The sequence below is a fragment of the Apostichopus japonicus genome, chromosome 4, assembly GCF_037975245.1.
Source record: "Apostichopus japonicus isolate 1M-3 chromosome 4, ASM3797524v1, whole genome shotgun sequence".
NCBI lineage: Eukaryota > Metazoa > Echinodermata > Holothuroidea > Aspidochirotida > Stichopodidae > Apostichopus > Apostichopus japonicus.
In genome coordinates, this window is record NC_092564.1 from 25455644 (window position 1) to 25469988 (window position 14345).

A 14345-nucleotide genomic window follows, 5' to 3' on the forward strand; every position below is an offset into this window, starting at 1 on the left:
TGAAAAGATAACAATACCTTCACATTGAATAACAAACTCTGTGAAAAGTACTGTCCCTGTGCTGGGACTGACTTCACAGTCTCCAGCAACCAGCAAGTCACTGATCCGGTAGGTATTTCGAACCTGGCCCACGATATCGTCACCAAGATAGGAGTTCAGCGATACTTGGAAACTCGATCCAGAGTTATTCAAAAATAATAGTGAAGCTAACTGAAGATATGGAGAATGTAATCCTAAAAGAAAGAATGACAGATATGATTGTTGAGTACAGTATAGTACTATAAGGCACACATTTATCAAGTACAATATGTATTAACCATAACCCTATTGAACATAATTTGTCAAAGACATACACTCTCATTAAGCATAAAAAGTGTATAAGGCTTATTAACAAAGGATGATATCATTGATCATTTCATGTAATAGGCAAAATCTAATGGAGTAAATCATGTTAAAAGCACACTCACAGTAAGTGTAACATGTTCAAAGCATACTCACATCAACATGTTCAAAGTATACTCACATCAAGTATAACATATTTAAAGCATACTCACATCAAGTATAACATGTTCAAAGCATACTCACATCAAGTATAACATGTTCAAAGTATATACTCACGTCAAGTATAACATGTTCAAAGCATACTCACGTCAAGTATAACATGTTAAAGCATACTCACATCAAGTATAACATGTTTAAAGCATGGTCACATCAGGTAGTATATGTTCAAAGCATACTCACATCAAGTATAACATGTTAAAGCATACTCACATCAAGTATAACATGTTTAAAGCATGGTCTCATCAGGTATTATATGTTCAAAGCATACTCACATCAAGTATAACATGTTCAAAAATATACTCACATCAAGTATAACATGTTCAAAGTATACACACATCAAGTATAACATGTTCAAAGTGTACTCATACCAAGCATGATCGACATGTTATAGTCATAATCCCACCAGGTATAAGATGTTAACAGCATATATTCCCAACAAGTATAAAGATTATATTTCCTCCAAGTAGACATGTTAGAGGCATACACTTTCACCAAACATAACATGCTGAAGGCATACTTGTATACAGTACGACATGTTCACCATGTTTATAACATGTTGTGTGTTCTCATCAAGCTTGTAAGCTCTTAAAGGTATACACTATATCAAGCATAATAATGACATTCATCACGAATTGTTTGACACTAATGTATCAAACTTGACAAATACATTTGATGCATAAATTAAATTGACTGCAGCACAGCTAGCACTTCAATAACCATACAGAACACATGATTACCTGTTGCAGAGTAGAAAGCCAGAGGTCTGTCCATTGTTAATCCGTTTACGTTCCACTCATAAGTCATTTCTGTCTGATTAGCTTTACAATCACACCATGCAGCTAGAATTAAGTCTAACGCTGGGTTCATCTTGCTCAAACAGTTTTTTACACACCTGTACAAGAGAAAGAGGACTGGTCATGCTGCTGGAAATAATAGTTAGGAGGAAGATCCAGCTCTACAAAGGAGAACTCACATGATTTCAAATTATTAACTGTCACAAACTGCCCATCTAGGATAGTCAAGGTACACCGATAAATTACTAACAGAGAAATCCATATTTCTCAAAAGTAATGGTGTGGATAATGTCCATTATGTCTTATTCATGGGAATCACCACTAATAGTCCGTCAGGGCAGGCTTCAAAAAGAGCTTAAAAAACGAGTTTCATTGCACGTATTTAGTACCAAGGTTTGTTGGTTGGAAGTTGTAGAGGGATGTCCTGGGAACATTTTTCGCGATGTTGGATGATTGGAGGTGTTATTTTTCGAGTAATGAACAAACAAATGATGTCACTCTTATATGGTTTACGATAATGAAAATAGAGCAGTTTCTTGTCACAGCAAGATGATAACATATTTTAAATGTTCTTGCACTAAAAGTGTTTAGGACCATGTAATGTTGGTTGAAAGCAATATAGGAATGTCTGAAGAATATTTTAACAGTTGTTGGCTGCTAAGAGAGGTGGTATGTAAAGAGTAAACAATAAAAACAAAACTTCACTCTTATACGTTGTACTGTACTCTAAATAACACTTCCCGAACCATCCAACATCGAGAATTGTAATTAGCATATGAAAACACACCAGAATGTGTGGTCAAACCTTGGTACTAAATATGTAAATGATATCGAGCCTGCTGCCCCGATGGAATGTAACACCTGTCAGTACCATTGTGCGACCCTTCCCTGTTAAATTGATTGTGAACATGCAACATATCCAATGATAATGAAAGAATTACTGTACAATGTTTGCATACCTTATTGCAAGGGGTAAGAATAAACCCCTCTCAACGTTGATAATCTTTGTGACTGCAACAGGCTCCTTTCCCTGTTTGCTGACGACGAGAGTGAAGATGAATCTGTGATAGTGAGTTAGATTCGCAGTCCAGTAGGTGAGAAGAGCAGTCTCATTGGCAATCTGACCAGGCCCATCTCCAAAACAGCCTTTTCCTTGAACAAAACAATAATAATGATGAAAGATATTATTAGTTAAAATAAAGCACAAATGGATTAAAAGCATGAGGTATTTAACATTTGTAACATGCTTAGTATTGACAGCTATGATGACACCAAAATTGTTTTTTTTTTTAGTTCCCCCCCCCCAAAAAAAAAAAAAATGTTGGAAATCCTATTTTGTCAATAAAAATTAATTTAGACACTTATGTTTGTCTATCTCTTTCAACTTCTTCTCACTTTTGATCTCATTTAATTTTTACTGAATGTCCTCAGTGACAGCCTCAGGAAAAGAGCTATCCAGAAATTAGTTTTGCAATGCTTGGCAAAGCTAATATGATTTCACATTCATTGCTACAATATGCAACTCACCCAAATATCCACATTCTTCTTCGCAAATATTATTCTTTGTAAATCATATATTCAAAACCTATGTGCCTTTGTTCTTCCTTGCAGAAATACCTTACTATGACAATAATTGCTGTGACACTTGTGGGAAGTTTGTCTTCCTTTGACTGAAACTAAGAATTTTGACAAAATCATCAGTTGCAAATAGAGTACCATGAATAATGAAGCTAGTACCAAATATTCAATTATCAACAGTTTCATTTGGAATGAAGCCCTTACTCCCCTCCCCCCACCCACCTACTCCCAGCTACTTACCTTCTTCCTGTGTCCCATTTTCAAGGTCCAGTGTCTCATTCCCTAGATGACAGTACCACGTTAGTTCTAGTTCCTCATCCATGCAGTCTACTGTGTTCACATCGGTGTTCACATCGGGATCATGTGATGCTGAACCATTGAGAGTGAATAAGGATCTTTCCTTGATGGTTTCTTCATCCCCTCCAGCTATAATTGCCACCAAGTCCGACGATACAACCTCAAAGAAAGCGAGCTGCTTGTTGTTCACTTCACCATCATTGTCCAGTACCACCATAAGCTCCACCATATACCTCCCAAGATTAATGACATATGGGTCGATTCTAAAGGTCATCTCTGATGTCACAATGGAAGAAGGGAATTCGAGAGCCGTGGAGTTCTCCGGTGGGAGCAATGCTCCATCGTGCAATTTTAAAGGGAAAAGCGTCCATATCATATTTGCTTTACTGGTTCGGCTGCAAGCTAGCTGAACCTGTGCCATCAGTAAAATTGCTTGATGTCGTACAAAAGAGGTCGGTTCTCTAAATTCTTGGCTACTTCCTAGAATCTTCACAGACGGCAAGTCGCAAGGTTCTTCAGAAACTGATATATGGCCTTCAAAGGTAGCTCGAGAAGCAAAATTTGAGCCAGTGATGGAAACCTGCCAACGGTCAGCCTTTGGGAATGTCACCTCATGAAAACTCACCGCTGCATCGGATACGTTAAAAGGCAAATGTGCATTTTTATCCCATCGGTCAATAGCTTCCATTTTAACTGAAGCGTCAAAACTAGGAGTAGCAACAATCTGCGAGAAATTCAAGTTTGGGATGGTAAGCTGGAAGGTGGAATTCGTCCCAGGCTGTAAGGCAAATACAATCACACTGACTAGTAAGCTTGAGACTGGACCTTGAGACACAAACAGTCCAACCACACTCTCCTGAATGGTCACAACAGTGGTCAGTCTCTCACCACCAAATATATTGCTACATACCAGGTCGATGGTGTAAATCCCCGGACGTGAATATTCATGAAAGGTCTCATGCTCACGGCTGGTGACTAGCGTTCCATCTCCAAAAGACCATTTGTATTCCATTCCGGTGCCGTTGATGCAAAACACTCTCAATACCACAGGGTACTCTACTGGGTAATGAGACGAGTGGTCTGCATCTCCATCTGCCTCACATTCTCTCATTCCATCTCGAAAGGAGCAGACAGTGACCGCACATCCTCTGACAGGAATTTGAGTTTCCACCAGAAATTTGAATTCCTGTCTACTGGCCATGTTTTGAATCTTGATTGAGACTTGATACTGTCCTGGTAAAAACTGATTTGAGATTCCAAAGACATGTAAAGACGAACCGTTGATGTTGAGAAACAAAGTTTCGATAGCTTCATTACACCAGCTGTCTCTTATTATGATAGTAGCGTCGGTGGTGACATTAGAAGTATTGTTCCCGTTAGTAACGTTGTTCCTCAGAGTCATGTTCATTTCTACATAACCGGCATCGTAATCCAGAAATTGGTCGATGCAGTACTTGTTCAATTTATATTCCTGTATGGCAGGCAGGCTGTCTAATGTGATTTCTACCGGGATTTCGTCTGTTCCAAAGTCAAATATTATCGAGGTATTATCGGGAAGGGTACGGGTGTGTACATTCCACGTCACTGTGAAGTTTATGACACCATCAGGATACAGGACTGGACTGTTTGACACTGCCAGAAATCCACTCACCTGATCCTCCACAGCAATCAGGAGAGGAATGTTGGAAACGGTGGTGATGCGGTTAGTGGCGACCACCATCGCTGCGTACAAGCCCTCCTCGGTGTAGAGATGCTGCGATGAGAAGACGTCCCCTCTCTTAGCATCTTTGATGAATGTTTCCAGCATGAAGTTGTCTCCATAGTGCCACTCAAGATACACATCAGTACCTAGGTCCATTGAGACCTGGAACTCCACCACAGATCCGACGGTGATATATGGAGTCTCCGTCCACATCATCAAGTTAGTGACTTCAGCCTCTATGTAGATCCTCTCTTCAACGAGCATCTCTGGTGGCACCATATTTCTCGCCACCAAGCTGATGTCGTGCCAGCCTGTGACGTTGACCACCTTGTCAGGAATGACCACGATACCGGCCAGGTGGACTACTCTGGCAGGGAACACACCATTGTTGAAGTAGACTTCGGCCTCAGCGTCTGTGCCGCCTTCCAGTGATATGGTCAGGGTCAGGTTTGTGTGATACTGGCCCAGAAGCTGGCAGCTGAAGTTGAGACCTCGGACACTCTCCTGGACCGTCACATTGGCAAACGCCTCCACCGGTGGATTATAGAAGTTCGAGCAGTTTATGCTGGCTTGGTAGACGCCTGCAGTTGCATAGGTGTGGTTGAATAGGTCAAAGACCATACTCTGATCCATCTCATCTGTGTCTCCATCTCCATAACTCCATGTGCAGTTATATCTATTACCCCTCCGACGTTTCATTCTGAACACGGTCACGTGACCCAGGATGGTGCTCTCCTCCACGACGATCTCCAAATGTTCGATACGCTGAGGGATTGGAGGAAGTATGACCTCGTAGGATTGGTTAGCAGCACAGTTAGCAGAGCTGAGGTGATTCTGTGCGCTGACCGTTACCAGATGGTAGCCCAGGGCGATGAACATGTGCCGACAAAACATTTTGGTCGTGACTATAGGTGCAGAGCCGTCTCTATAGTCACAGGTGAAGATAACGTTGGTGCCCTGGTCAATCTCTATGGTTATAAATGCTGACTTGTCTGTGTGGGTTGTACTGTTACCTATGATATATGCCCTAAAATAAACAAAAACACAAACAAGTTCAACCAACTACCAGTTCAATTTCCATTACTTGACTGTGTGGGTTGTACTGTTACCTATGATATATGCCCTAAAATAAACAAAAAACACAAACAAGTTCAACCAACCACCAGTTCAAATTTACATTATTTTATTTTCACCACATCTCAGGTCATATGTGAAGTACTGAACACATATGCAAGTGATTGTGTATATACACATGTAGTGAAGAAATACACCTTTGCAGCAATATTACCAGAATTATATAGGGAAGGGGATTTAAAGGAGTATGGGGGAGGGTGAGACCTAAATTTGTTCCCCTCACCTCACCCATCAACTAACAAATAATTATATAGAGTGATACGGTAATACCTAACGAGCAACAAACATTTTGTAAATTACCAATATTCCATAATTCTTGTTTGGAAGTATTTCATTCATTCATTTCCCCTCTCCCTCTTTTCCCAATAAAGCATCGTTGGTTACAAATAATCCAATATATCATAAGATTATAAACAAGACCATTGTTTCTAAAGTTGATTAGAAACCACCTCTGCAGCTAGCTAGCTAGCTAACTAGATAGCTGTGCAGTAGAATCCTTTATCTGAATCAAATTCTAAATGATTTGACCGAGTATGATATTTGTATAATTCAACTAATAATTACAAAGTGAAAAATGTAAAGCAATCCCTAATACAACAACCTGCAGATGCAAAAAATAGTTTGAAGATATTTTTGACAACGTTCCTTCTCAACTGACCTGAGTCCTTGGATAGGATATTCTACATGAGCTGTTGCAGTCTGGTTAAGACTATTGAGTTTATTCCACACTGAGAGCGACACCTGATAGGAGCCAGGATAATTGTAAATGTACTCCAAGATATAACTCTTCCCTATCACTGATTGTCTGAATAAGTACGGATCTGTGTCATCACCTGTTCAAAATCATAAAAAGTTTAACGGTGAATTGGGAATAGGCTGAATTCAGTTATCACATATGATATAACTTTCTTTATTTTTTTAACGTCTTCAACTGACAGTGGAAAAGAGCTAAGAAACTTATGACTAGAATAGGAATTTCTTCCCTTTTACCCAGAAAGAGCTGAAGCTACCTTTAAGGTATTTCTTTCATGATGCTATAAAGCAGCCGCATGTGCATGTGGATAAAATCAAATGGCATATAACTTTAACTTACACTTAATTCACATAGGGTGGCTATTCAATTCACAGGTTGTAGCTCATTTTGGATTCATTTATAAGAAAGACCCACCACCTTACTTGTATGCATGACCAGGGCTCCAACCCCCTTACCTCCCTGACGCTAGGGTTTGATTGTCTCTTATGCCACCACCTTTGTCCACTTGATCATCTAGTACTGTGTTATTGTCTGTTGAGACCATCAGCTATTTACTGTGACTGCTTAGCATAAAATGTCATATCTGTACAACAGACCTCATTTTAGAACATTTCGACAGTAACTTGAGTGAATCTGATGAGAATCAGAAACTACACTTATGAATGACTAATAGGCTCTCTAATATAAAGTATGATACATACCAAGGTCTACTTGATATTCTACATCGGTGCCATGTTCTATCTGCCAGGTCACTATCGATGGTTGACCCGGTTCTACCGGGTGAACAGGGCTCAAGTAGAGACCAGTGACATGCTCTTGTACATACAGTTGCTGAGTCACCGTCTTGGTGCTCACCAGGTTTGTCGTGGTCAACTTTACATAGTAGATACCTAAAGTGAAAGAGAAACATAAAACATAGTCACAACAAATAAATTAAATTAATATTACATAACTTGTTATCTTGTAATCTTTCCTGGTGACAGCTATTGACTGCATTTCAGGCATTCTGCAAAGGTCCAAATGGCGATACTGCTCTGCGCGGCAAAAACAGGATCTTCCAAAGGACATTTACGATGAAATTTACAAAGCATTGAGTGGATCTTCTAATTCTCTAGCAGAATATGTTTGTGTTGGAAAAAATAGTAATATTTTAAGTAGCAAGATAATGTAATGGTATCCACTAATGTCAGCCAGATTGTAGTATACAATAGAATTTATAATTTAATATATGAATTAGATCACATTGGTGAAACAGATGATGCGTTACAGTGGGGATAAACCATGGACAACCTATGTTCTCACTGGAAAGACACGGAAGGGATAAAGGGGAAATTTACAAAAACTTAATATCAGAATTGTCACTTTTTTAATTTTCCTCGCTAAATTTGCAAATAGCGATCGATGGCCAGCACACCCTACTTTACCCTGTCTATCCCATCCTCCTCCCCCCCCCCTTTCAATCATCTATTATGAAATTATCCATGTGTGACTGTTGAAAAACCAGGCTGTTAACTACAAACAGAAAGAAATCCCCTAAAAGCAAACAGACAAACGCCCCACAAAACGGGACAAAAGGGGGAAAAACTACCATCTTCCCCCGGCCCATCACTTCCGGTCATCTGCTACACTCATGTGACTGACCGGATTCCAGTGTGGAACCAGATACACATGTGTTGACTTAAAATTTAAAATTTTGGTATTAATTATATGTGAAAAAACTTTTGATTACCTTTAAAGAGGCCTTTTTCCCATCTGGAGGAGACATAAACTTCCTGGTGTCAATTTGAGCATTCTGTTTATGAGCCGTCCTACATTTGAACTGATTCATCGCAAAGCATACAAGCCCACAGATGACGTAGAGGAATATGCCTATTCGACCATTATGCCTTTTGCGTCAACCTGCCAATTATTGGTCTAATTGTCATATGATTGCATATTAGTCTGCCATTGGGACCAACTGCACAGCATATGTGCTGTCTCCCCCCCACCCCCCCCCCCAGCAGATCATCTGTGGCTTTAACACTGGACTGACGTAAGTCACCCAATGCAAGACACAATCATCTTATCGATGCAACTGAAACTTACCAGCTTTGCTATAGACGTAAGGATGAGTGAAATCCTGAGAAGTGTAGTAAGATCCATCGTTATAATCCCACTGAAACAAGATATCATGGCCGCCGCCAACGAACGGCAATACCTTGAAATAAAAGATGTCACCTGTAATTGAAAAGAGAAGTAGTTAAAATGTCTCCTACCAACCGTCTGATTCAAGTAGTAGAGACTGAATTTAAATGACTTTGTATGCATGAATCAACAGGGATGTAATTATTGCTATGCACTCTCAAATTTCATCACCGCTCCTGTAGAGAGAGGTGTTTCACATTACCTTTGACAGTCACGGACGGCTCAAATAAAATACTGCCGATAGATTCTTGTAAGAGAACTTGTGTCCTTGCTACAGCATCACTCCAGGCATTTCCCATGTAACATGTGATGTTGAAAGTACCTTCTTTTGAGTAATAATGGCTACCTGTGGGTACAAAATACCAGATGAAGAATAAGATATGTAAGGTGTCCATAAGTAGCTTTCATTGGACACCTTGCCTGTGAGGAGGAAAGTTGGTCTATGCTGTCCAACAGAGTGTGCAGAAATTTTCAACATTAGTAAATATGTAAGTGTGATTATATGAATTGGTTGTCCCTATAGGACATCCATGATCCAAGCAGAGGCAGACTGGCTCAGTGATCCAATCGATAGTGCCGGGGCCTTGGGGGGGTAGTGCTGGGGCCTTGAAACAGAGGGCACCTTCGGCACTTGGACAAAAGAAGGACCTTTTCAAAACAAGATGAAATCAGCGGCTTCCACATGTCACCCTGGCGAAATCTCGGACAGCTGAATGTCAAATAGCAACATAGTCCTCGGGAATCTTCAAATAACTGAGCTCTCAAGAGCTCTGCCTTCAGATCAAGATTCACTATACTGTTACCTATACCTTCTCCTCCTTCCCCTTCATACTCCCCCTCTCCTCCTTACTCTCTCTCTCTCCGTTCCTTCCCCCCTCCCCCTCCTCTTCCTTTCTGGACTGATTATAGATCCATAAGATATAATCTGAATGATCTGAATCTGTTGACAAGGAGTGTATTTAATATGTTACAAGTCAGACTCACCTTCAAAGTTTGATCCAGTGCCAACAAAGTTAGCATAGTAGGGGCCAGTAACTTCACCATCACCCCAGTCAAAATTCATCCACACGCTACTACCATTCATCGCCCAGCAGTTGGCTCTAACTAGGTCCGCCCGGATCCATGGGGTCTCCACCAGGACTCTTCCTTGAGTGATCCTAGAGTCGATTAAGACCGAGGCCTGAGATCTTTGCAAGCTGACAGCGTTGTAAGCATCCACAGTGATAGTATAGAGGTCGGGATTTGAGTACCGGTGGGACTCTTCACGAGAAGAGCTGCTTACATTAAATCCGTCGCCAAAGAAGTACGTGAAGACAACTTTATTACCGGTATCAGAGGAAGCTTGGGCCGCTACATCAGCGAAGATGATGTTATTCCCCGAGGTGACCCGAAGACCAGTGATCCGTTCTTGGAGTTCAATCCTGAGAGGCGGGGACATCATCCAAGACACGACATTAGACACATTGACTATGACATCATAGAATCCTGTATTGCCATAAACATGAGTTACTTCAGGCTCATTTGTCCTCACTTCATCTTCATCCTCCCCAAAAGACCAGTCAAAGCTGACATCATTGCCCCGGGTCCAAGTCACCGCAAACTCAACCACATCTCCAGTCGCTTTGATGTCGGTGATGTTATCAAGCTTGACTCCCTCCACGGGGTCTTGGTCGATGATGACAAACGTGTCGGATACATCTGGGAAGTCATCGATGGTACAGGTGATGGTGTAGGTATTAAATGTGGTATAGTAGTGCCATACCTCCCCAATATCCAAAACTGCTGATGTATTACCATCTCCAAAGTCCCAGAGGAAGGTCAAACCTCTCCCAGTATGCCAAGTCACATCGCAAACAGCTTGGAATGGGATATCTGAAGTACTGTACAAAGGTGCATGTACAATGTTCGGCTTCACCGCTTCCACCTGAAACGAGTAATCCATCGTGCTTGCAATGTTATCAGCCTTAACCGTGACGGTGTATAGCCCTGCTGTTTGGTAGTAGTGGGTGTAAAACAGCACTGGGCTCCATGAAACACTGTCCGATCCATCTCCGTAATGCCAAAGATATTCCACTTCATTTCCGGAGGTAATCAGAGATGTGAAATTGAAGTATGTTCCAGCCATTGTCAAATTCCATCCTTGTGTGGTGTTATCTTCTTTCATATTCACAATGAACCCGCAGAGCCCTCTAATTCTATAACGTGCTGTTGTTTCCAGTTTGACCATCGCAGAGCTAACATTGTTATATGCAGTAACGGATGTGGAGTAATTTCCAATCTCATAAAACAAGAATGGTTGTTTATCGGGAGTGTCGACCTCGGGTCCATCCTGAATCCCATTGTGGATATATGGGGCAGTAATGTTACTATCACCATCAGGAAACTCCCAGACTAATCTTACAAAGGTACCCTGATGGACTTCAACGTGCATTTCGAAAGCTTCGTCTGTGCATGCGTAGTACCGTCCGAGATCCCTTGTGAAGTGGGTACCTTTAATGGAGAGTATGCTGTACTGAGAAGCTATGTGGACAGTAGGGCCAGTGATCATGCCTGGTAGGGCATTGTCATATTCAGTCTGGATAGAGAACATCCCTGACTGTGTATATGAATGAGTAGATCTTGCATGAGAGGTAATGGAACCCCTAGCTCTCAGATACAGCTGACCGGACAAAACATACTCTGCATCCACTGTCCTTAATGTCTTCATGGACCTGTGCAGTGTTTGTGACAAGAGGTAAATCTTTGCCGTGCGGTCACCCTTTAGTGCCACTTCGCCTATCAGAGGGTACGCTGCTTTTGGATAGTACTGGGGAAATTTTTGTTGATATGTGGAGAATCCAATTACATCTCCAATTTCTACTTGAATCCTATCATCTGTGGTGATCTCAAAAATGTTATAACCTTCTTTCAGGTAAACAAGATTTTCTCCTACTAAATAATATCCCATTTGCCAGGGTTCACCACTCTTGTTTTGGATCTGACATTTGTCAGGATGATACGACGTCTGCCATTGGTTGTAAGTCTCCCAAGTTGTGGCATTACAGTCGCTATGATTGGTCAAAGATGTATTTCCAATCATTGAGTTGTTCTGATGAGAACAAGACACTGTAACGGTTCTGTTTTTCTGGGTCATTAAGTGCTGGGTAGAAAACGGCTGGCATGTCTGTGTCCGTACACAGAATGCCTTGTTACCAGCATCGCACGACTCTTCGTTAGCTGGCAGACAGGACAGAAATCGAGAAATACAGGATCTATTGTACACACAGTATCTTTCTTGGGTATCACACAGAGGATGGAAAATCTGCGGTAGAAAAAGAAATCTCAAATTCAAGAGGATCTTAAACTCTTGAAATAAGCAAAAGAACCCCTCTCTCTATCTCTAAAGTAACACAGAATAATCAAAGATTAATAAATTCATGAAATTATATTACTTTTAAGTTTTAGAGAATTGTAAACATGCATTGGCCTTCTAATTTCCAAAAATTGGCCATTAATGCCATTACATGTGCTTCTATTTCCCCTGCATCATGAAATTCCTTCTGTTCTCCAGTTCTCGCAGTTTAAACATCAAGATTTCTTTGGTCTCTTATTGTAGTTCTGTCTTCTTCCTTTGTTTCTAGATCAACATTGCAAGAGAGGCAATGGACTCTTGTAAGCAAAGACTACTTCTAATGCTTTCCTTCATCATTCCTATAGTTTTTTCACAAAGCAAGATAACCAGCCGGGGAGAGACAAACCTTTTCCTTACTATTCATTACTGCCCTTGTTGTGTGGAAAAACTTCAGCTAGAAAGTATTCTGATAAAAAAATTCACCTCTTTTGCTATTTTTTTGTTTTTGTTTTTGCCTTACAGCTTTTCACTTCACTTTGAAGCCATGTATGAATCATTCCCTTCAGCTCAAAGTACAGTGCAAGAGGGGAAGTAAGTTTGGTAAAAATCGTCTTGAACTTCAGTCCCTCCATTACAGACTACATGCAGACAGTGTGTCTTGAGTGCAACCAAGATATAATTTTGACATATGTACAAAGAAGTAAATGAATGTACTCCTACATATCAGATTGTTTTGAAAAAAAAAATGGGGAGACTGCAAACAAAGTTGGTAGTGCTGGAGCAGTTAAAGATTTATCAAAATATATTACCTGAAGTTTCACTTGGCCTTCTGATGAAGCAAAGACCTCCCAAGTTTCGATTTTGCCCGTCTCCGAGAAACTCATCTGAGGTACAACATAGACCCCTTGGAAACCTACCGGAGGGTTCACATAGTCCAAATGGTGAGGTATAACTGGAGCAGTGCTAAATCTCTCAGCATCTACAATATCAAAGCAAACCATGAAAGAAACGTATATATAACACTAAATAAGTTTTTGATGTAATGTCAGAAAAGTAGAAAGATAGAAAAGCATTATAAAACTTAAACAAATTAATTTTAAGTTTCACACATAAACTTTTCATCAGCAGCTTCATATAGATGTATGGCACATCAAGAATTTGTTCATTAGCTATAGGTAACTAATTTCACCACCACCTTCTGGAAGCTCATCAGCTCATGGTATCTTTATCTCTTCTGTCACCAGCTAGTAGACTGTGCCCCATGGACTGGAAGAGTTAATATGTTGACTCCTCACTTCTTATGTTTATGAACATGGGAGCTGTATCAACATCCTTCTATGCACTGACTATCACAGACTAGAATAAAGTCTAAGGCAATTTATGAAGGGCAAGAGAGGGTGTATGACTCATCAGTTAGGTAGATCAACTTGAAAACCTGTCTACCACCCATGCAGTGAGTTTCAGTCTACAGCTCATGATTAATTAGTGGCACTTCTTTGACATGGTCTCAAGTTGAGTATGCAGGGTTCTGCCCAGAGTGGATTGAGTGCCGGCAGGACTATCTAAGCGGAGCGCCACCATCGGTTGGCGTGGAGCGTACAAGAAAATTTTGGGTTTTGGAAACCCCCCAGATGGCCGGAAACGGCCCTTCCCGAGTATTCTGAGCCACATGTAGATAGCTTTGAAATGAGATCTCATGTCTGGAATTTTTCATAATTAATGAAAAAAAGTTAGGACAAATATCTGGAGCACCAGAGTACAGACCAGCCGGTGGTGCCTATTAAATAAATCATTCAGGCTGAGATGATAATTTTAGATGGACAGTGAGTGAGAGTCCACTCCCAAATAAATATTGTTTCCATGTTCTTGTAGAAAACGTAAACTCCGCAAAATACAATTAGTTGTGATTTTGTAGTTACGTGAGATCCGTTATAACCGCTGAGGTGGTTAGGCAATTTGCTATACACTGAACTAAGGTAGGATATTATTTTTTCGGTATTTTTGGAAATG

General features: G+C 40.6%; 2 protein-coding genes across 2 annotated transcripts in view; one reads left to right on the forward strand and one right to left on the reverse strand.

Annotated features, from left to right (window-relative positions):
- LOC139966931 (tyrosine-protein kinase Fer-like) overlaps positions 1-14345 on the forward strand; it is a 323597-nt gene that overhangs the window by 118373 nt on the left and 190879 nt on the right. The window lies entirely within an intron of this gene.
- Positions 1-14345, reverse strand: part of LOC139967092 (polycystin-1-like) — a 45668-nt gene that overhangs the window by 17473 nt on the left and 13850 nt on the right. Inside the window, exons 5-14 of the mRNA XM_071970811.1 lie at positions 13145-13314; positions 9989-12305; positions 9207-9350; positions 8906-9037; positions 7522-7710; positions 6725-6899; positions 3174-5959; positions 2315-2507; positions 1299-1453; positions 18-233 (exon numbers count right to left, since the gene is read on the reverse strand). Coding sequence (XP_071826912.1) covers positions 18-233; positions 1299-1453; positions 2315-2507; positions 3174-5959; positions 6725-6899; positions 7522-7710; positions 8906-9037; positions 9207-9350; positions 9989-12305; positions 13145-13314 — 6477 coding nt within the window. The remainder of the gene's footprint in view (positions 1-17; positions 234-1298; positions 1454-2314; positions 2508-3173; positions 5960-6724; positions 6900-7521; positions 7711-8905; positions 9038-9206; positions 9351-9988; positions 12306-13144; positions 13315-14345) is intronic.